General features: G+C 35.2%; 1 protein-coding gene across 2 annotated transcripts in view; it reads left to right on the forward strand.

Moving 5' to 3' along the window:
• Positions 1-24,713, forward strand: part of LOC149795823 (E3 ubiquitin-protein ligase RNF14-like) — a 73,502-nt gene that overhangs the window by 20,512 nt on the left and 28,277 nt on the right. For both annotated transcript variants that reach the window (XM_089965721.1, XM_089965722.1), the window contains exons 5-9: positions 862-1,000; positions 7,973-8,207; positions 15,039-15,158; positions 19,115-19,297; positions 19,993-20,092. In XM_089965721.1, coding sequence (XP_089821847.1) covers positions 862-1,000; positions 7,973-8,207; positions 15,039-15,158; positions 19,115-19,297; positions 19,993-20,092 — 777 coding nt within the window. The remainder of the gene's footprint in view (positions 1-861; positions 1,001-7,972; positions 8,208-15,038; positions 15,159-19,114; positions 19,298-19,992; positions 20,093-24,713) is intronic.

Genomic DNA, 24,713 nt, shown 5'->3' on the forward strand with positions numbered 1-24,713 from the left:
TGAATTATTTCAGACATTTGAATTACCAAATAATTATTAGTACCCTTCGTTAGCAGCTAGTTATTTTAGCTCAGAGTCAGATGTGTCCAATAAAAGTGGCCATTTTGGAAGTTCTTCTTGTGAGAAGCATTTTTTTACTTTGTTTCAAAGTTGAAAGTAATTTTAAAAAATAGTAGTTCAGATTGCTTCCATATTTAGAAAATGAATGTACTAGGCTGAGTTCACAATTGATGAAATGCCATAGCATGCATATTATAATGGAGCATGTATGTATAACAGCATTCATGTAACAGCTAATTCACTAATGAATAACAGTGTAAAATTATTAAAAATAACTTGAAAGATCTTCTAATAGATTTGATTTCTATAGCACATAAATGTATTTTACATGTATGATGGATTTTGCTTGTATCTATTGAACAAAAATTTTACATTTTTCTTTTGCATATATCTGCATAGATTTTTTATTGCAAAGTTATGTTCCAGTTACATTCCAAGGGGCTTCATCACAAAATTACATTCCAGGGTGTTACAGTCCATAGTTACATTCTTAGTGGTTAACATAAGTTACATTTTGGGGTGTTACAACACAAAGTTACATCCCTATGTGTTGCATCAGAGTTCTATTACAAGGTGTTATAACATAGTTACATTCCACAGTGTTGCAGCCAGAAGCGACATTTTATAGGTGTTGCAACTAAAAACTACATCCATACGTTACATCTAAGGTGTTACACCACAAATTTACATTCCTAGGTGTTACACCCCAAAGTTATACCACTATTTATGACATGACATTAAACTAATAAATTTGAATAATTATAAAAGACATGGTTATTCTTGTGATTTCTTTGTATTTAGATTGATGTGCTAGTGAAAATGAAGGTCTCCTTCATGAAAGTTGATGTCAGTATACCAGTGGAAGATGCAGAGAATAATCATCAGCCACAAGGACAGGCTACCTCCACAGAAGGGGTGACTCTAGCTAGATCAGTATCAGGTTAATTTGATGTTTATCCCCTTAAAAACAAAAGGTTTATTCCCAAAATGTCGTCACCATCATGCAGCCTTATCTTCTGAAAATTATAACTCCAAAACAAAGCATCTATATTGCTAGGGGTGGTGGTGTATATGGGAACCAAATTATATTTCATTATAAATGCTGGAGTGTAAGTGTCCTGTCATTATCATAGTAGAAGTCAATATACAGTGTGACCCCACTGTAACAGGATGTTTGGAGTCCATGGAATCTGACTATTATATATGTACCAAACTGTGTTATTGCCACCCAGTCAGTTAGCTTATGAAAATTATGCATATACCCAAACTCGGGATAAAAAATTGGTTACTTTTGATTGAATGAAGACAAACCTTCTCTGAAGTACTTGTGTATATTGAGAACTAACTTACATTTGTGTAGTTAATTCCTAATGCATTAAGTACTGTGCATGTATAAAAAAATCAACGAATTCTAGTATATACCACATGTTATAAAATTCAAATAACATATATATATATATATATATATATATAAATAAATGGTAGCCCTCATTTGATCTATATCCCATTGTCAACAAACACATCACTTAATTCACTACAATATTATTGAAACCCACCTTGCAGGAGGGGGCGAACTTTGTGAAAGGGACTATGGCTACACCTTCTTTTGGTGCGAAAGAGGAAGTGAGGTGTGGTGTGAGGGTGGATTTGCTTTTGCTGTGAAGACAGATTTTGTTAACAAGCTAGCTGGACATCCAGAGGGTGTGAATGACAGGCTTATGACCATGAAATTCCCACTGTTGAGTGGAGGACAGCATGTCACGATCATCAGTGCCTGTGCTCCAACCATGGCCAATCCAGATAGGACAAATATTATGAAGAACTCCACACTGTCGTAACCTCTGTTCCCAAATCTGACAAGCTCATCATCCTTGGAGACCTCAGTGCAAGAGTCGGCACTGACAACATCTCCTAGGAAGGAGTCATTGGAAAGTATGGTGTCAGACACTGCCACTGCAATGGTCTTCTATTGCTTCACACCTGCGCAGAGCATGAACTGCTCATCACCAATAGTCTTCTGCCTCCCTACTCACAACAGGACGACATCAGTGCATCCCCAATCTAAGGACTGGCATCTCATTGACTACATGATAGTCAGGAAGAGGGATAGGCAGGATGTACAGAAGACCAGGTCCATGTGTGGTACAGAATGTTGGACTGACCACCGGCTTGTAGTCTCCAAGCTAAACATCCATATCCAGCCTAAAAGACGCCCACAAGGCAAGAAGATTCCAAAACAGCTGAACATCACCAAGCTGAAAAACTCAAACTCCAAATTGACCTTTGTCAGCAGACTAAATGCCAAGGTCTGGAACAGAAGAGGCATTAGTCTTCAGACAAAGTTGAAGGTGTATAGTGCGATAGTATTCCCTGTGTTATTATACACCTGCGAAACTTGGACAGTGTACCAGCGCCATGCATAGAAGTTGAACCACTTCCACACTACCTGCCTCAGAAGACTCCTAAATATCAAGTGGCAAGACAGGATCCTGGATACCTAGGTCCTTGCCCAAGAAAGCCTTCCCAGCATCTACACCATCTTGATGCAATCACAGTTGCGATGGGCAGGCCATGTAGCTCACATGCCAACCCACTGGCTTCCAAAAAACTCCTTTATGGTGAGCTTGAACAAGGAAAATGCAAAAAAAAGAGACCAGAGAAAGAAAATAATACAAGGATGTCCTGAAGACAACCATGGCAAGGCAACAGAGGCAGGCCAGGAAATCCAGAGCCAGTAACCCCAAGATCAGCGTTGCTATCATCCCATGTCCACAATGCCACAGAACATTCAGGGCGCACATCGGATCATTGGCCACCTACACACCCACAGACCATTTGTTCCCGATAAAACACTGGTCCTTATTGACTTGATGGATGAACTACAATATTTTTGTCATGAGCATATGGCTATTGTTGTTTACAAGCCACATATAGATGTCCTCAAATTGGCCTAGATTTTAGTCAGCTGGAGACAGCTATCATCTTGCTGATGCTACCCAGGGGATGAGGCTATTCACAGGGAAATGAAAACATTAATAAATTAAAAGTTTTAACACCTTCAGTTAACTTGATGACCAGATATCTATGGTTTCGAAAGATTGGGAATTTAATTTGTGTTTTATGCCACCATTTGAATCGAAATGATTTGCATACAAAAGGAACACTTTCACAACACAATAAACATCTTCCGGTTGCTTTGGAAAATTCAGCAATCCATCAGATTCCATTGCTTTTATTTAAGTTCAGTCCTGACTTCATTTAATGAAAGGAGCTTTGTCTTTATTGAAGTTTATTGTCAGATTGCTTTGAGGAAGGGTGCATGTGTTAATGAAGTCACCGTTAAAGGACAACTTTGGAGGACCAAACGAATGCCCTTTTTTTATTGTGGTGGCAAGATCAGATAATTGTGGAATATTGATTGAAACTGATTTTTTCCTTCATTTGCTTAGTATTTATACAGACAGATCAGTGCTTCAGGGTAATCAGTTTTCTTTGAAGTTTCAGCAAAACTATTTTTTTCTGGCTGGGTACATTAAAATAAATTAGTTATTGTTTGATCAGTTGTAGCTGTTCCTGTTTCTGTCTTCAAGGGTTGCTCAATTGTAGCTTGAGTGTATCACAGCATACAGTACTCAGGCCAGATGTCAGCATAAGTAGATTCTGAAATAAAATTGTACTATTAAGATGGTTTGTGTATGTAACAATAGATAGATTCCAGTGCATTATATACAAGTTTGCAGATTCCTTTCATGGTGGCTTTGAATTTCTCCCCAAAAAAACCAAGTTAAAACAGTCAATAGTGTTGTTGCAACAAAAAAAATGACCAGATATATTTTGTCACCGAGAAGGAAAAAAATCACTATTTGTTATATAGGCAAAGAAGAGCAAATATTTTTCTTGTATGAGAAAAATACATGTATATAAAATTTCAGGAGCTACACCACAATAGTCTAGCATTAGAATTCATATACGATCTCTTCCACAAAATGATAGTAAACTTATGATGCATTATTTTTGGTACTTTTAAGAAAATAATATTTTTTAATGTACAAGAAAAATGCATGTTCATGAAATTTCAGTAGCCATGCCACAATAGTGTTATATATGAAGCAACCATTCCCATTGCCTCTTGTGGAATTTCATTTATAAAAGTCATGCATTCAATGGTCACCTGCATACTGCAGCCAAGTGTATTCTAACTTGAAAATGATATTTGCTTCATAAATTAAGCACTCAAATGTATCTAAAATTCAGATGAAAGCATCTTTTTGTAAAAAGAAATTGTTTGGATAAAGATGTGTCATGTGAATTTATGTGTAAACGTGTAACTTGTATCTGACTTGATGGTAAACAGGAACAAAATACCGTAATGTCACAAAGTCCAACGTTACCTAGATTGTATCTGACTTGATGGTAAACAGGAACAAAATACCGTAATGTCACAAAGTCCAACGTTACCTAGATTGTATCTGACTTGATGGTAAACAGGAACAAAATACTGTAATATCACAAAGTCCAACGTTACCTAGATTGTATCTGACTTGATGGTAAACAGGAACAAAATACTGTAATATCACAAAGTCCAACGTTACCTAGATTGTATCTGACTTGATGGTAAACAGGAACAAAATACTGTAATATCACAAAGTCCAACGTTACCTAGATTGTATCTGACTTGATGGTAAACAGGAACAAAATACTGTAATATCACAAAGTCCAACGTTACCTAGATTGTATCTGACTTGATGGTAAACAGGAACAAAATACGGTAATATCACAAAGTCCAACGTTACCTAGATTGTATCTGACTTGATGGTAAACAGGAACAAAATACGGTAATATCACAAAGTCCAACGTTACCTAGATTGTATCTGACTTGATGGTAAACAGGAACAAAATACTGTAATATCACAAAGTCCAACGTTACCTAGATTGTGTGCCATATGCATGCGTGTGTGTTTTATTTTTCTGTAAATTATATTCATTATCCCTAGATTATCTGATGACCATAAATGTTTGATTGTATTAAAGGTGACCTTGGGATGGTTCCCTGGCACAGTGGTCAATCTGTTATGGGGTTAATAATTTTAATAAAAGAATTAATATGTAAATATGTCTTGTGTATATTCATAATACTCAAGTCAGTCTGTCACACTGTGCCACATAATGTCTGTCAGTGGTATGCAGAGTAATACAGGAATCTATTGAATCAGTCCGTCCACTTTGCTGTACATTTCTTCACAACGCTTTGCAAGTCGACCAACCAGCTATCCAACCAGCTGTACTTGCTTACTGGTAGCCTAAGGTCTGTACATCAGAGAGCAGCTATACCAGCCAGCCATTCCATGGTATGAGGAATTATACTAGGAACTATGGAGTTGGTCCATTCATTTTTCTTCACATTCTGTCTTGGAGCTCTTCATGTTGATCTTCTGAACAGCCAGTGAGCTGACTATCCAACTGGTGTCAAACTGACCATCCAGCCAGGTGAGCTGACCATCCAGCTGGTGTCAAAATGACCATCCAGCCAAGTGAGCTGACCATCCAGCTGGTGTCAAACTGACCATCCAGCCAGTGAGCTGACCATCCAGCTGGTGTCAAACTGACTATCCAGCCAAGTGAGCTGGGTGCCATGAAAGATTTTGTATTGCACTATACCATTGAATTTCAGAATGTACTGCGATATATACCATGGTATATCGCTTTTATATTGGGGGCTTACAATTCAATATTCTGAGGAAGTGCCTGAACCCTTATTTGTTAAATTTCCATTTGTCAATAGTTTGACAGATTTCTTGCTCTGATTTATAGGAAATTAACACCATATTTTAACCATGATATTTTTTGGAAGAAATAGTAATTTTATCTTAGATAAAAGAAAATATTTCAGCTCAAAAGAAAACCGCAACTCCACCCTCCAGAAATTAAACAACCATGACTTTATAGTAGATGAATTTGCAATGTGTATGTTAACTGTTGCATAACTTGTAATCTAAAAACTGTAACTAAAGTAGGATGATTAAACTTACACTATAAATGATACTGTGAAAGACATCATTATGATTTTAGAGAGCCTGTTGATAAAAATTGGAAGTGCTGATACTGAAGCATACAATTTTTCCAACTACACTGTTGATATAATAGACAAGGAAACTTAAAGTGGGATGCCAACGCACAGGCAAAATATTTATCAGAGTGGGCCAGCAAACATTAAACGCACTTACTCATAAATGAGAAGGTATTAAGTGGGCTTGAGAACTTACAACATAATACAAATGTGCTCTGAAATTTGTAGTGTGATTCTCAGTCTTACAGAAGGAATATATATGCTTGACACATTCATATATGCTAGTAAATAACTAAAACACGATGTGTGGTTTTTGTTTTTGTTTTTTTTTTTTTAGATCTGAAAGATAGAGTTTGGCCCAGATATGTTTGATCACATTCCTTTTGCCTACCATGTTGGCATGACACATGTCATGCATGTGATTCAAGGATCATAAAAATAATTATATTTGCAAAATTCACCATTAATTTGTGACATACAGTCCTTTCATATATAAATAAGAGATACTTTTTGAGCTACAGTGTCATGAATAATGAAAACACACTGTTAATATCATTAAAGTTTCCATACATACATTACTAACTGAAACTACCAATCTACAAGTACAGTGAAAAATACCATGGTACATACCACCAGATAAAATACAGTAAAATTGTATACTGGCAATACTGTGTACCTTTGCCCAGCCAACTTTCCGGTCACACTTCCAGCTGTCTATACTAGCAAGATAATGCAACCTGATTGCCTGGCCCTCAATTTAACTAGCTGGGCAGTTATTCATGGAGTAGTCATATGCTGTCTCTTTCTCTTCAGTTTATGTATAATGAGATGTGATAACATAAGACCCTGTACACGCTTGCAGGCATTACTTAAAGTTGTGGAGCACAACATATTTCCTTCAGGTAAATACTGTGGAAGAGGATATACTCTCGCAATCCATAGCAGCATAGCTGAAGTCGGTGATATGCTCAGCATACTTTGTGGTCTGGAAAGATCAGATATGCATTATGAAGATTTCAGCTCACTGGATTAGCATTATCTCTGCAAGTCTCACATTTGAATGCAAAACTTGATCTGAGACATAATAAAAGTTGTTGGCTTGAATGCACAGTCAACCTTCTCAGGCTTTTATTGTCATAATCTAGGTTTGCAGAGACAAGAATGGAATCTGATGGATCCAATGACTGTGGCCCATACTTCCACCTGGCCTATTTCATGTCATCGCATCCTTCTTATGGGCACTGGTTTAGCACTTTTGCTGGATTGGCACTAAATTCATTATTTTCTTCTTATCCATTTATGATCATTAAGGGATATGTAACTGTCAGCTGTGCTACTCTCATGTGGGTTATCCTTATAATTGGGAATCTAGCAATTTGTCCCCTAAAGGGTACCCATGTTAGAGGTAGGATGTACAACATTTCCCCCTCTTATTTTAGTGAATTATGTTTTTTCTGAGAATACTTAAATTTGCTTCTTTAACTTGCTTTGCCTTCCTGGTATGTTCAAGGAAAATTTTACAGACATGGGGGATTATTTTGCCCCTCTAGTAAAATGCCTGATTGATGATGATAAATAATCTGCTTAAAAGAAAAGTGTGTATAATCCGACTAAGGATAATATCATTTTAATGTCCATCACACTTGTTATCCCTGTATTTTATGGCATTTGTGCCATGCATATTGAAGACTCGATTTGGACCTATAAATATTAATGCAAATTCTGAAATTTTCCACAGAATGTTTGTAAATTGCTGTTTAATATTTTTTTTAATATGACAATAATAAAATGACATTTTTCAAATGTAGACACATAATTTCAACAATTGATGATTTTCTATTAAAGGACAGAGACTCCTGTGGTCATTTGAGGCTGAGCACTTAACCCCATTGACCCTTCATCTGACCCTACCCTCCACCTACCCTTCCACAGATCCACCCATATTTGCCTTATACTGTCCCTGGCTTTCTTCGCGGCAACTTGCCACTCTGTGTCAGGAACTGGACCATCTTTGGAAGGAAGGAGGTGGAATGCCTATACTCTACACCTGGATTGACTGGCTACAGGAAAATACACTCAGGTAAAGAATGTCAGCAAAAATATATTTCACAGTGAAACCCCACTAAAATATAATGCTTGAGGTGAACAGTGTGAAGAAAATATTGACTGTATCCTGTTAGCTGTACAAGGCTGGGGTGTGGGGTGGGTGGGGAATAACAATGGACTTAAGAGAAACAGTTGCCAGCTTGATGCATATTAAATGAGAAATGCTTAATAGAGTTATTACATATTAAATATTTAATTTGGGACAGAGGACCATTCATTGGTACATATACATGACTGGTAACTGAAATGTAAATAGATGGAGTATGTGTACTCACAAGTTCAGCTGATGGTATCCACAATACTAATTCCATCAAAAATGTTTATGAACCAGCTTCAACCACTAGACATAACTTGAAACTTCATCAATCAAACCAATTCATATTGAAATTGCTGCTCTTGCTAAAATATGAAAGATTTGACCTAATTATCCATTGCTTTGAGAATGTTGGACTTGTTTAATTCAACAATTTCAGAATTGTTTACCTGATAAAGATCTTTGTTTACCTGCAGACTTGATTGACATGATGTTGATTCAGAAGTTTTGTCCAAATATCAGTGAAGTGTGAATTTCAGTACTTGGCAAGTAATTAGTGTGTATCCCTAGTGCTTCATCAGTAACTGTGCTTCAGATGGTAGTTCTGGTATTTTTGCACTCATGTTGTATAGTGGGACTAAGAGTGCTTGCATAAAATGAGACATGCCTTCATGCAGTTTTAAATTTGTTCACAACAGTTTCAGTGGAATGAAGAATCGGTTTGAATGAGTGTTAAGTTAAATTTTCATAGTCACCACTCTAAAAAAAATTCACACTGATAACTCGCAAACCAACTTAAAGTAGAGGGTCAGGTATGGATCAATTTTTTTTAAATATATAAAGAAATTGGCCCCTATTTGGAGAATGTTAAGAAAATTCACAACTGAAATTGGTAAAAGAAACTTTTGATATATTGCTCATTTTATCATCAAAAGTGGTGGTTATTACCCAAATTTTTTAATCAGCATCATAAAATTCACAACTTTTAATAAGAAGTCTAATATTTTGCTATATTTTCTTTCCAAACAACGTTCTCAGTACACTGTAAATAAAATTATTCAGTGAAATATTGATCAGTGTTCAATGCCATGAGTGCCTACCAGTGGCAACACATCAATGATTAAATACCAAATAAGTGTTGTCAAGCGAAATTAGTGCTTTAGTTCAATTTTTCATTCATTTAAATGTAATAATAACTGCATTATGCCCTCTTGCATTCAAACATGAAAAGTGTCAGTCTATCCTCACAGTTATGTCCACAAGAGTTTTTGTGAAAGCCTAACTCAGTGCTGACTGTGCTTTTATCTCCAGCTTGCAGAAGTATCTATTTTATTGTTACACTCAATTAACGGCAGACTTGCATTGTATTAAAACATTAAATTATATCATTTGTATCAAATCAAATAAAATGGGTGGAATTAAAAAAGAGTTGTTGTTGTTGTTCTAGGGTTTTAACGCCATTTTTCAGCACAAGATAGGCTATACATGGCAGCCAGTATAACTGGTGGAGGAAGAACCCTGGAAAACCCAGGGAAGAACCACCAACCCACAAGAAGTTACTGGCAGGCTTTCCCACATACCCAAGCTAGCCGAGCCATGGACTCGAACCCATGCAGACAGAGGTGAGATGGCAGTGATCCGGAATGGTGAGCGCTTTAGACCACTCAGCCACTCGGGGCCCCTAAAAAAGAGTTAAAGGTGTGCAAATCCTACCTGTGTAAGAGCTTGCATTCATCATCATCCATCAATGGAACACTGGTTTAAATATTATCATGTAAGTATTTTAATTCAACTACCTTGAATTAGTATAATCAAAGTTTAAAGCAAGACAACCAAACAAAATGAATACTTTGCAAAGAAGAACCTTTGTTTCACAGATACAGTTCATTATGAAGAAGTGAGTTACAGGGTTTGTTTTCAATTTAAAATTCCTTATTTGAATAAGTTTCAATAATGCTTGCAATGAAATCATAGTATGAATATTTTGCTAATAGATCAATTAAAAAAAAAACACTTTCAAATTGTACAGTTGTTTCACAAAATAAATGTCCTTGGTTTTTGAAGAATGTAAATCTTGTTTTGTGAATCAACAGCAAAAAATGCAGTGACGGAATGCACAATGTTTTCAGGTACATGTGATGGTTCTCTAAATAATGTTGTTAATAATGTTTCAGAGTTTGGTTATCTTAAGAATAAAGATAATGTGTTCAAAACAATTGAACAACTTTATTAGAAAGAGCTGTTTATTGACAATTATTCCCAGCACGAATATAAAAACAGTATTCAATGATTAAACAGCCTCATTACCAACCCTTGATTTTCTTGATGTCTGGTAGGGATGGTTTCCTCTTAACTTTTTTAGGTCCTTTAATAGCTCATACCCTAGCTTATAGTGCAGTCTATTTTTTGTCATGCCGTGTACATGTTATTGAGGATAGGTGTAGTAGTATCATTTATTGTCTCTTCTTTCATCTTATTCAGATAACCTTAATGCTTGTCATTGTTTCTCTCTATCCTTACTTGCATCATAATATATCAGTTTAAGGCATCAAGTAGAAATCAAAGCTGCCAGATACTGTATAATACATGTGCACTGAAATTTTGTTGTTGTTGTTGTAGGGTTTAATGCCATTTTTCAGCACACGATAGGCTATACATGGCGGCCAGAATTGGTGGTGGAGGAAGAACCCGGAAAGACGCACCAACCCACGAGAAGCTATTGCCAAGCTTTCTCACATACCTACATTAGCCGAATTCAAGACTCGAGCCCACGCAGACAGAGGTGAGATGGCAGTGATCCGTAACAGAGAGCGCTTTAGACCACTCGGCCACTCGGGGCCCTGTGCACTGAAATAATTAAAAAAATGCATTATAATTATTTTTAAAGGGGTAAAATAAAACAAACAGAATCTAATATTTTATTGCCAGATTAAGTAGCTCATATTGATTCTTCAAATACCTTTGTTTATCAGTAGGAATAAAACACAGAAAGAAAATGGATGAGGGTTTCTTTATCGGACATGGCTAATTTTTTGTGGGGTCTATAAATGTTGTCATTTGTGGCAACAAAAAAATCCATTAAAAAAAATTGGGGATAATACACTGAATAGTATTGCTCACTTTGCTCACAAAAAAGTCCCATGTTATCAAACTGAAATGAATATTTCATCATTTTTCATCCAGCTCAAACAAGCTCTTCTCATTTCATATTACTAAGCACCTGTTAGATATTATGCAAATTGCTTTCAATTTTTGAGAATAGTGTCACAGAATTAGGCAAAGAAATAACTTGGTTTTGTCTTAAAACAATTCAACTATTTCTCGTTGTACGCGCGTACAATGTTATCTAGGGTGAATGTGTTTTTCCAGGTAAGCGACTGTATTAACATGTACATAGCCACAGAGATTACTTGTGACAGGTATCATGACTAACATGATATGCATGGGTATTCTACCCTGACTTGTACTCACTCTCCTATGGATTTAAGTAAAACCAATTTCTAAAAACCACACTGGTTGTTTTTGGATCATGTCAAGGTGTATACATTCTCCATTGTTCTCCAGCCATAGGGGTAAGTGTTAAATTTACATTTTCATTTGATATGCGAAGCTTATTTGGTTTGTAATGTCTTATTGTGTAATAATGTATTTATTACAACGCAGATTTAAAGTATTGAATTACAAGTCAGTTAGAGTTTAAAGTATTACCATATATCTAGAGATTATACAGAAACTATTATGACCAATTTGGTTTTATTGTAGCTGATTCTGACTGTGTTTGAAGCTGATTCTGACTGTGTTTGTAGCTGACTGTGTTTGAAGCTGATTCTGACTGTTATTGTAGCTGATTGTGACTGTCGCTGTGATTGTGTCTATGAAGTTTGACTGTCAATGTGACTGAATATGACTAGAGCAGTTTGAAGCTGTCCGAAGCCGTCTAAAGTTGCGTAGAGCTATCTGGAGGGTCCAGAACATTTAATGCTACGTGCTGTCAATATGTATGTATGTATGTACGTATGTCTGTGCCATGGACGTAGACGTAGCAAAATTAGAAAAAGTACTGCATGCTGTCTGTACGTGTAACTTATGACTGTACTCATCGTGGATTCATAAAGGGTGCGAGCGGTCGATAAGAGTGTGGACCAACCCAAGGAATCGTGCGACTGTACTTGGGGTCTAGCAGCATACGTTTTGATCAATTGTTGTTCCATTGCATTTTTGTTTATATTCATAAGATTATTTTGAATCTTCGTTATGTTCATAAGATTATTTTGAATCTTAGTTGTGTTAAGATTATTTTGAATCTTAATAGAATTTATGTTCGAGATATGTGAATCTCTTATTGTGTAAAATACTGTTTGAGGCATATGTGCAGTCCATGAGGTTTCTTGGATCTGTGTACTTCATTTTGATTTAATATTTTTGGTTTATTTTCGATGTGTGAATATTGTGTAGAGTGACTTGAGTAAATCGTATGTTGAGAGCGTGAGAGAATCATTGTATTTTTACATCATATATTTATCTTTATTAATTCATTCATAAATTTCCATCTTTCTCACATTGTGTTTGTCTTATTCATTTAGTCCAGAAACCCACTCGGTGTCTATTCTGCGACAAATAGAAATTGGTGGCACAAAGTGCGTAGAAATAAGTTTAGTATAAATATATTCCTTGTTTATGTGATCATTTAAATTACAAATCTTTTCAGCTCTTTGGAATGAACAGGCAAATTGTGTAATGTTAAAGTTTGCAGCAGAAATGTTCAGTATGCATGAATGGAATTGTACAAGTCTGTGAAAGAAAAGAATGAAGAAAATTTATTTTCATTAAAAAAGGTTTCTGAAGTCACCTGTAGTTAAGTTCACAGGGAAAGATCTAAAATCATTACGGCAAATATATCCTCAGTAAAAAACAAGCTATTTATGTCATAGTTGAACAATTAAATATTTATTATTGATGAATAAACAGTTGCCATCTAAGGAGATTTGCATGCAGATTTTACAAAGGCAGAACATATTAATGCAATCACATTGTCTGTTCATTTGTGCATTTTGGTTTTGATACCATAACTGTAGTTCTAGTTACATATATCAATGAAACTTTGTAAACTTAAAGGCCTTACACATGAAAATATGTCTACCAATTTTAATGACTAAATATCAAAGGTTATGGTCATGGCAGTTTTTTTAGAATTCAAGTAGTTTCTGCACAGTAACTTTACTTCTAGATTATGTGTGCTAACTAAATTGTGCATTGAATAGCTTGCACTTGGGGTTAAAAAGGACACACTATAGTTTTACAATGGAAACAACAACAGTTAAGGCCATGGCAAATCAAGTAAGTAACAGTGGTTTCCACACAGTAAGATTAAATCTAGAGCACAGACCTTAAGTTAGTGAAACTTTGTGAAAGATTTGCATATGGTGAAGAAAGAGACCTATAGATTTAGGCTGCCAAAGGTCAAGGTCACTGACACAAAAAAAGGGGGAAGGTTTATGGAAGTTGAAATAAATTCCAAACCGCATAATAGCTCTACATCTAACTTAGGGTTTGTTGATTGGAAAGGAAATAAGCAAATTTGATGCTAGATTAAATAGCCTATACATTATGATGACAATGACAGAACTAAATACCATTTTTTGACACAATTGTTTGTTTTCACAAAATTTACACATGGTTTGACTTTTGTATAAGGAAGAAACCTATTGCTTGAAGGTCACTGTGACCTATTGGTCAATGCTGTCCAGTGTTGGTCATACCCTGTTAGTGCATACATGCTGAACGTATGGAGTCTAGGAAGGTTTTACTCTTCCATTTATTGTACTCTTGTTCACTTGGGTCATTCTTAGTTTAGCATAAAGACCTGTAAGTTTTGTACAAATGATGTCCATCTTCCAGTAAATATGGTCACCTTTACTAATCATTGAAAATCCTTTAAATGATTTATCAAAACCCAGTCAGCACAATTTGACCAAATTTGAGAGAAACTCTTCTGGCATAAGGCCAATCCTTTATCCAATAATGTTGACAATTACTAAAAACAGGAAAACCTTTCAACAATTTCTTCTCAACACGGCTACGCAGAATTTTGACCAAATTTGACAGAAAGTATTCTAGCATGGATGAAGGGCTTCTAAAGTATGTTAAACAGATGATGAGCCTGCCTTCAGCTCTGGCCTCAATTATTAAAATTTAATCAGCCCTGAAAATGACTTCTCCAAAACTGCAGAAACCATACTGGCATGACAACATTGCAGTTTTATACAGCTGATACTGATCCACCCTCAAATATCCCTGCTATTACTAAAAAGAGAAATAGCTACTTCTTCTACAAAGAAACCTCTAAATGACCATTTCATTCAACATCCATTGAAATGAAATTGACCAAATTTAGAGAGAGCTTCTGGGTAAAAATTACTTTCATATAATATTTGTACAAATAATACCAATTCACCATTGAAAAATTAGAAAAAGATTTATGCTACTTTATCTATTAAAAACAACTGCTAACAGAATTGGACCAATTTTGATGCAAAGCATTATAGGGGCCTTGCCAATTTTGGACAGATAGTACTGATCAACCATTTGATATGGATGCAGGTAAAACAAAAAAGACTCAGTGAAACCTTGAAACATGCAACCAACAACATTAAAAAGACAAGATTTCTTGCCTGCTTCACTTGCCTTTTGCTCATTGATAGCTGTAAGCTAAATAAGCTATGTCAGGCCTACTTGGACCTCACATTTATAGTACAAATATTTTCTTTTCAGTTGCCTTGGAATTGAACATTGTCTATGCATATCAGTTGACACATTTGATGAGGATGTAGATGATCCAAGAGTCCATATTGAATCACTGGATATCAATGAAATTATCACCCTGCTTCTAAGGTACCAGTGCCCATTGCATATCTTGCCCACAATGCTGCCAACACATTCATTCCCTTACTCAAATGGTGAATGTTCATTTGTCTATGAAGTCATACAGCCACAAATCTGTCCATTAATTCAGTCATCAATCCAGCCATCCATAGGTGTATGAATCTTTCTTCCCATCATCACACATGACATCAGTTCCTGTCACCATCTATGTACTCTGTCAGTTTTTTTAAAAAAATATAAAAATAACTCCATAGCCTTTTCTATAACCCCATAAAATGCAAGATTGTACAAAATCATGAAGATATAGCTAATATAGTTTTTATTGGCTTATATTATCTAGTTGTTTATTGTTACTGTAAATTGTGTAGTAGTTCCAGTTGTTAATTTCAGGATTATATTATCCAGGCTTCAGGAAACCGTTATATATGCTAGACATGTCAAGTGGTAATGATAGGTGGATTGGAAAATACCTCTGTTGGATAATTTTAGTTATTAATGTAAAACTTATTATTTTTCTTATACCATCTAGACTGGTATGCATGCTGTCAGACATCACAAAAAATCTCAGTATTACATTGGTGGCATTTCTATGGTTTCAAATAAAAGTAATGACGGAGAAGAATAAGAAAGCAAACAAATAGAGCAAAGCAAAAGACCTATCAAAATTTTGTTAATTGGTTGTTCATAGACACAACAGCCAGTTTTGGCTTACATCACCACTGATTAAAATTTAACAAGTAATACGATCATAGGAAAGACACAGTGAGTGACAAGTAAATTTAAAATGCATGTTTTTGGCAATTCATTGTAAATTCTCACTTATAAGTTGAGTGCAAACTGTACAAATCAAGGTCTGCCAATGCATAATGTGCTGGTAGATTTGGATTTGTGTTGTTTGCAGTTGTATTCAACTCATATCTGTGTATATATTTGGTACATGAATAACACAAGCATAACAATTTTGTTAGTTCTCTTGTTTCAGATTTTTGAAAGTCTGGCCATTTCAGCCACATGGGATGTAATGAAAATATACATTCTTCAAAAGCTAAAAATGTGGCAAACAGCACCACTTTTGTCACATTGTTCAGTAATGTGTCAGATTTATAAATTAAGCTATCACAACACTATTTTGAAACAAAACATTTCATTACAAAGGTAAAACTTCCAATCTACAGTTACTAGTCTCTGAATGAGCCAAGTCAGTTTAATGAATTGAACATTTATTATATGAATAAAATTTTCACTGTTTCTTGCATTTAGATCTTCTATCACTAACTGATGTGACCCAGGGAGAGGTCAAGATATTTGTTAAGAAAGGAAATATTAGAAAAAATGTCTTTCATATATATAAAAATCTGAACTTGAGCAGCACATTGTTTGAAAAAGAAATTAATAAAAGCGCATTTCCACATCAGTTGCACTCATTTTAAACCTCATTTAGTATAGTGTGGTGGAAGTTGGACATTCTAGAGACAAATGATTCGCACAAATGCAGTGATGTTAACTTCCAGCCTTCTGGTTAAAATATAAGAGATAATAGAGTTACCTAGTTGTTTATGATTATATTTCAGTAAAGTTTTAGTTTCTGTATGGATTGAAATGATTGGAAGTATATGCAGTTAAAACAATTGGTCTAGTATGGTCGTTCCAGCACTTCCTACCCATGCTGCTACCAAAAATCATATGTCTAACACCATTTCAAAAACATTTTGGACCTCTGATTGCTCAGAAGACTTTTTGTTTTGCTGGTGCAGTTTGTTTTGAGATAAGTAACATCCTGCTAAATTACCAACAGGGAAATGTCTGTTTTATTTCCTTATCATGACATTGCCATGTAAAGGTTTGTGCATATTATTTACAAATTTATATGTAATTGTAATTAGGCTGACTGGGATGACTAAGAAGTTTGGAAGAAAACTTAAATTCACTGTTTTGAAAATAGAAATACCATACAAGGGTTTGTCTCCTGGAAGAGATGAAACTGACTCAAGTTCTAGTATAGTCCAATGCACAGGAGGATATCCTCTTAACTGACTGGATAGTTAAACTGATGAATACATGATCCTGTCTTTCCTGTGGCTTGTTCCTACCTTTTGTGACATTTTCTTCTAACGTTTTAAGATATGTCATATTCAGCCTTTTTCTCTTCTTTGTTTCCTTTATCCCAGCATAGAAGTCAAATTTGCCTCTTCCTACTTATGCTTTCATTCTAGTTAAAACAATAAATTGAAATTGATTTAAGTTTGTGTTTTAGGCACAGTTATATGCTTACAAATGCAATATTATCAAAAACATTACGGTAAGTCTTTCTTTTATTTTGTATCTAACTTTGTTGCATTTAGTCCTACTCTTTTTATCTGAAATATACCTTATTTTTACCTACTTCTTTTCTTCAGAGAAGTCCCACTTTTTGAAAATTTGGCTGGAAAGGCATGATAAATGAAATAAATACTTATCTCCTATGCTAAAGCTCATTCTTTTCTTTCATTAATATGCTTCCATGTTAAAACTTTGCCTTAGTAAACACGGCCAGTTTCTGTGTATGCATTGTATGTTTTTTCATTTAATGTATTAACGACTATATGGTCTCAAACTAAATAACAGAAAGAAGCTAAGCCAACAAGTTTAGTAAAATCAGTAAAGAAGTTTTTTTTCTCTAAGTTACAAAGTGAAAATTTAACAGGAACTTACACTATTGTGAATCGCAAATAAACCTAAACATTCTGTCACAAGCCCAGAAGTATAAAATGTTCTGAATGAATTGCAATAACCTCAAAAAATTGTTGATGTACCAATAGTTTTGAATGCGCTGATGTACCAATAATCTTGATGTATCACAGTGATATAGTCAAAACATGTCTTTGAATGAATTCAAAATAATCCCAAAGTGTTGTTTTGGTCCAAAATATCAATGTACACTTTGTAATTCCAATGAATAATTTTTAAAAAAATGATTCCTCAAAAATTATATCAGAACACAACTAAAAACTGATTATAGATTCCCTAAAGACATATTAAAACAGGAATGAAAAAAGTTGTTTACCTCATCCTATTTATACACACTGTCACTAACCTATGATGCAGTAGTATTTTCTGGAAATTTTCACTAACTTGTAAGCAAGGTCAAGCTTCTACAAAATTCAAAGTTCATAAATAAGATTAGGCCTTGAACTCAAGATTGAAGTAAACATCTTTTTATTAAAAGTACAAAAATCAGGTAGGCCAAAAAATCTGCCCTCAAACATGGACAAAGGTCAGGCACATAATATAAAATAAATATACGAAACAAATATCCAGCTTGGAAATCATACCACCAAAGATCTGATGTCCTAGTCCGATAAATCAACTCCCCATGTCTGGTTGGTAATATGTGGGTCTGATGTCAAACCTGTGTACACTTCAGATACATACTGGTAATTGGTAACAGCCATATCTAGTGCAAAATTCAGAATGGCCACAGGACAGTGGGTTGTGCTATTCCAGGTGGAGTTACAAGTCACCAAACAGAGGATATGTTCTGGAAATGGAAATATAATGTATGTCACCAAAAGAACCCTTCAGCCGACAGTAGCATGACAGCTGCAAGAAATACCTTTAAGTGTATAAAATGTTCACCGATGTGTGCAGCCAAGATTGACTGCAGACTTGCGCAGGTTTTAATGAATAGGCAATATATGCCCCTAAAACACAATGTTATCACAGGCATGGGGCTGACTTATTGGCCTACTGATGGTCTTCCCTGATATAATTTATTTTCTATCACCAATTGTTCCATTTCTGTATTTGCTTTATCTTTATTTTCTTTTGCAGTAATGATTGCTAATAGAATAATTATGCAAAATGATGTAAGTTGAAAAAGTTCTCAGTAGTACAAAAATAAAATAATTGAGCCCATGTTTGTCCCAGACATTATCAAATTTTACTTGAGAATTAACACTCATCACTTTATTGTCTATTTCATCCAGGTATGACAGACATCAAAGGAATCAGGCTTTCCAGAAGACTATACATGAATGTGGAGTGTGTTTAGAGAAATATTTGGGCTCACATTTTTACACCATACCCCAGTGTAACCATCACGTATGCCACGATTGCATGAAAGTCAGTTGTGAACTCCATGTCAGGGAGGGAACTGTCCTAGACCTACAGTGAGTGCTTGCAACACACAATGTGTCTAATGATATTTGTTTAATTTGTTTATTATTCTATTATAATTCGACTCACCCACCACTCATTCACTCACTTGCCCTCCGATGAATATTTGTTCTTTCTTTTTCTTTCCCTTCTTCTACATGAATTTTCTGGAATTTATCGTACAGTATCTTATAACAAGATGTATTGACAGGTCTGGGATAAAGAACTGCCATGTATTTGAAGGCTTTGTACAATTTTCATGCGTGATTTTTTCATTTAAATTTCCCCCAAAACCAAAACAAACCCAAACCTGTATTGCATTATGAACATGTTTGCAACAAGCAGAATGTAATTGGTATTATTAAGCTGGAAATTATTTTGTTCCAGGACATGTTTCATCAGTTTACAGATATCTTTACTTTATAGTTTGCTGATATTGTAGTCAGTAAAATATTTACATCCTTAAACATCGCTGCATGTAGTAAAATGTATACCAAGATGTTTCATCCAAAGTACTAGAAGGAAATTTTTTGAAATTTATTAAATACAGATTTTCAGGTTTTTATTAAAATCAGTAGTTTCTTTAACATAAGAAGGACATAATTTCATTACAGGTTGCACAACTATATATTGTCAAACCTGCCTTGTTGGAAACTTGACAGAGTCTTTAATGATTAGCCAATATTTTTCAGTGTTTCATCATTTTCAGGTGTCCCAACTTTAAGTGTAAATGCAGCATCCCACCATACATAATTCAGAATGTATTGACTCCACAGGAATTCCACAGATATGAAACACTGTCACTCCAGGTAATGTTAAGAAAGACACCATGAATTGAAATTATGCACATGTAGTTCATTGGGTCCTCCATCTGTTCTTGAAAAGGTGGGGATATGACACTTGTATTTCCATCCATCTGGCAATCACATTTTCATTCCCACCCTGTGCCTTTAATGCTATCTGAGATAAGTTGATGAAGATTTTGTATACTGAAATATCATAACTAGAGGGCGTTGCCTACCACATTTAGAATTCTCATCAGAAAGTTAAGGCGGGGGCTCCAGGTGCTCAAGTTGGCTGAGGTTCTCGATATTATAGCATAGCTCCCGTTTTTTCCCGTATTTTGGACCTGAATACAGATGTACGTATATATAAAAAATTCCTTGCAATTTTCAGTTTAGAACGAGCACTCGGTTCCATTCTGATAGAAATGTATCGCATGTATATAGGAATACAGTTCTACAGTATGATTGGTTCATTCGAAATCGAGGCTACAATGCCTGTCTTTATCCACCATATTGGATTTTGCAAACAGTTACCGCTGTCACTGTATCTCATTTTCGTAATATTCAACTTTTAATCATGTTGAATAGGAAAGCAGAATATTCAGAATTTTCTCCAGGAAAGACAAGAAAACAGAACTAGAAGGACAATTGTGCCGTCTTGTTTAGATTTGTGAAACCATCTAGTAAATTGTGTAATGTGATTTCGCTATTGGGCATGGAGGCACCCATGAATAGAGCACTAATAAACATCAGCTTCTGCTTCGTCAAACACAGCTCAGCCTGAACTTATGACTTATAATTCGATCGAAATTCAGTTTATTAAATTTCTTTTGGAAATTAACCTTCCACTTTCAGTTACTAGTGTTGCTGGCGATTTATTTCGCACACATTTTCCAGACAGTAAAATCGCAAAGGATTACTCGTATGCTAGAACGAAAACAGTTCAATAAGAAAATCACACAGAATTGAGATCATCAATGAAAGTTGATACATTCAAATCGATAATGAATGGAAAAAAAATAAGGTGTGGAAAAGGCTACTACAAACAGCCTGTGTCTGAGTGTGTTGCACTCTTGCACCTTCTGAATGGGCTTCCGAATGAAACATGGTACAACACATGCATCTTTGACATTAAATAATTATGTAAAGTACTGTCCTACTTTACTGATGGTTGTATATGTTGTAAAAAGTTACATATGCATTAAAATTTTAAGAATCCGTATTTGTTCCTGAAAATCAGTATTTTTGTCACAAGAAGTCAGTATTTTTGTATTCGGGGGTTGGCAGCTATGTTATAGATCACTAAAACATCCACCTCTGTCCAAGCAGATGTTTTCTAAGGTAGCTAAACTTCCAATTAGGTATAATACTATGAAGGTTTATTTCCATGATGTGCACCTGTATTGATAAAAATAAAAACTGCTGTCAAATGTTGACATAGCAGGTAACTCTTCCATTAACGATTATCTTTCTTTTTGTATTAAATGGCCCATTTGACAAAACTGTAAAATTGTGCAAAAGTTTTAACTTCTAAGCAGCAGTGGATAAAGAAAGCATTTTCATGATGAATTATACTAAACAAAATTTGTTTAAGAAATGCTAGGTCTCACTTAATATGAATTAGATTAAAACCATCTCCTGTTTAATATGAAAAATACAGTTTCTTTTTAGAGTATATTGCCTGATAATAATATGTTTGAATAACATCATTATGCTGCAAGCTGAGGTTTTATAAGCTAAAAATGATGTTCATCATTTTATTTTGTTACTTGACTTGTTTAGCTTCAAAAGTCTGAAAATAATTATGTTGGCTGAGGCAGAAGTAGTCTCAAGGATATAGGGATTATCACCAAATCCCATAAATCACCAGTTACTAACAATCATTCCTGGTTAGCATGCTGTTACAGGAAGCCTCAAAACTGCCCTTTCAGGACTCACGATACTAATTCAACTCCAATAGTAAACATATGGAAACACTACCATATTCAAAATTCAATAACTTAAAATTTCTGGGTGCTGATAATGAGACCTATAATTCTTCATGCACATCTAACCTTGGTGCAAGCTTATGTGTGGAGAACACCACATGACCCACGGCATTTTGTTTACATACATGTGCGTGAAACACGTGTTATTGATTCTGCACCAAATGAATCAGGTGCTGCTTTCAGCATTGAGTACTCCTGAGTCAAGTCTGTAAAAATGCTAAAATTGCATCAGTAGAAATTTGTCAATATTTTTTTTACATTACATATAGGATAAGCTCTCAAAAGATATTTTTCCTAAAATTTTAATTTTCATTATTAACCAATTATGGACCACCAAACCCATAAATACTCTATTATTTCTTCACCCATTTCTAGACTGGTTCACAGTTCTTCCATATAATTAATACCGTGTGTCCTTCACAAATGTGAGTAACGCTTCTGAGTTTTTATCACCTCAGGAAAGTGAGTAGATAATTTTGCATGTTAGAAATCTTTATCGTATAAGAAGCCAATCAGCATCATTCTTATATGCCTTGCCTGTGGTCTTTAGTACCTCATTTCATCTTAAATGCCTTGCCTGTGGTCTTTAGTATTACAGTTCATCTTAAATGCCTTCCTGTGGTCTTTAGTACTACAGTTCATCTTAAATGCCTTCCTTTGGTCTTTTATACTACAGTTCATCATAAATGCCTTCCTGTGGTTTTTAGTACCTCAGTTCATCTTAAACGCCTTCCTGTGGTCTTTAGTACTACAGTTCATCTTAAATGCCTTCCTGTGGTCTTTAGTACTACAGTTCATCTGAAATGCCTTCCTGTGATCTTTAGTATGTACAGTTCATCTTACATGTAAATGCCTTGCCTGTAGTCTATAGTACTTAGAATTAGTCTTAAATGCCTTCCCTGTAGTCTGTAATACTTACAGTTCATCTTAAATGCCTTCCCAGTGGTCTGTAATACTTACAATCCATCTGAAATGCCTTCTCCTCTAATCTATATTACTTAGAATTAGTCTTAAATGCCTTCCCTGTAGTCTGTAATACTTACAATTCATCTTAAATGCCTTCCCAGTGAACTATAATACTTACAATTTGTTTCATTTCCTACCCTATGGTCTGTAGTACTTACAATTCATCCTAAATGCCTTCCCTGTCGTCTAGAGTACTTACAGTTCATCTTGCATTATAAATGCCTTTCTTTTGATATATAATAATAATAATAATGAGGATTTTGTATAGCGCCTAATCTTTAGAAGCTCTAAGTGCTTTACAACATTAGACAACACCTATAACATAAAAAACATATATACTGATATGATTACAAAAAACAAACACCATGAAATTAGAAAACAAAAAAAGTGCTGAAAATATTTAAGGTCGGAAACATTATTAGGTCTTTAAGTTTGTTCTTGCAGTCGAAATAAGTTTAAAGAGCACTCCTGAATGGGATCACTGTCCTTGTGTCTAAGTTCAATGTGCAATTCCATGTTTCTGGGCCCTGGTATGCAAAAGAATGTTGTCCATATGACATTCTTTTCATAGTGGGAATAATGAGTATACGATTGTCAGAAGAGGAGCTTAAGTATCTTGCTGGTGTGTACACATGGGTGAGGTCAGATAGGTATGTTGGACTAGAATCTGTCAGTGAAACGTAGCAGAGAGAACAAATTTTGTTTTTGATTCTGCAGATAAAAGATTAGAAGTTCTTATGCATTGATCCAACAGCCATCATCCACCAATTATCCATTTTCTATTAAGATCTGTTTATCACTTGTCCTAAACTAGTTGCAAGTCATGAAATTTAGCCCACAGTTTCATTCTTTAGTAGTTGGACCGTTCCGATGGCCGAGTGGTTAGAGCATCCGCCTCAGATGCAGGAGGTCATGGGTTCGATCCCCAGCCGAGTCATACCAAAGACTTACAAAAATGGTACTAACAGCTGCCTCGCTTGGCGCTCAGCATTAAGAGGTTAGTGTTAGGACTGGTCGGCCCAGTGTCAGGATAATGTGACTGGGTGGGACATCATGCTACATGTCTGCGGCATGATGCCCCAGTGCTAGACATCACTATAAACTGCCACATTGCAGACATCATAGCGATATGACTGAAAAATTGTTAAAGCTACATTAAAAATCCAAATCACATAACATCATTCATTAGTCTGATCAGAACATGATGCCACTCAGATAACCAACATTGTACCTTGATGGCCATGTTGAAAATCTTGTCATAATTACCAATTTTCGCAGCTGGTTTTCACTCAAAAATATGTTACAATATGCAGATAGTCCTAAATTAAATTATTGGTGATGCGACCTCCAGATCTTGAAAATAGTGTTATCAATGTATGTATTAAAGGGATGACTGTATGCACATGGACTTTTCACAGAAAGACTTTTGTGATATTAGATGGTCCTAAATGTAAGTGGTGCTGATCTGATTTTAAAAATGGACACTGCCTAGGTGACCATCTTAAAACTCTCATTACCATTACTCCTCCTAAATGGTGATTCATATCTACCTCATTTTTGCAATGAAAGCCCCATGCTGATGTGGTCATCAGTTACTAGTTGTTGCTAAAAAATTTAAGATGTATAGTTGAACCTAAGTGAAAATGCTGCTAATTTGACCACCAACATGGCTGCCCATGGTTTTGTCTTAA

This window comes from Sinohyriopsis cumingii, chromosome 7, assembly GCF_028554795.1.
Source record: "Sinohyriopsis cumingii isolate HCF-2022 chromosome 7, ASM2855479v2, whole genome shotgun sequence".
Taxonomy (NCBI): Eukaryota; Metazoa; Mollusca; class Bivalvia; order Unionida; family Unionidae; genus Sinohyriopsis; species Sinohyriopsis cumingii.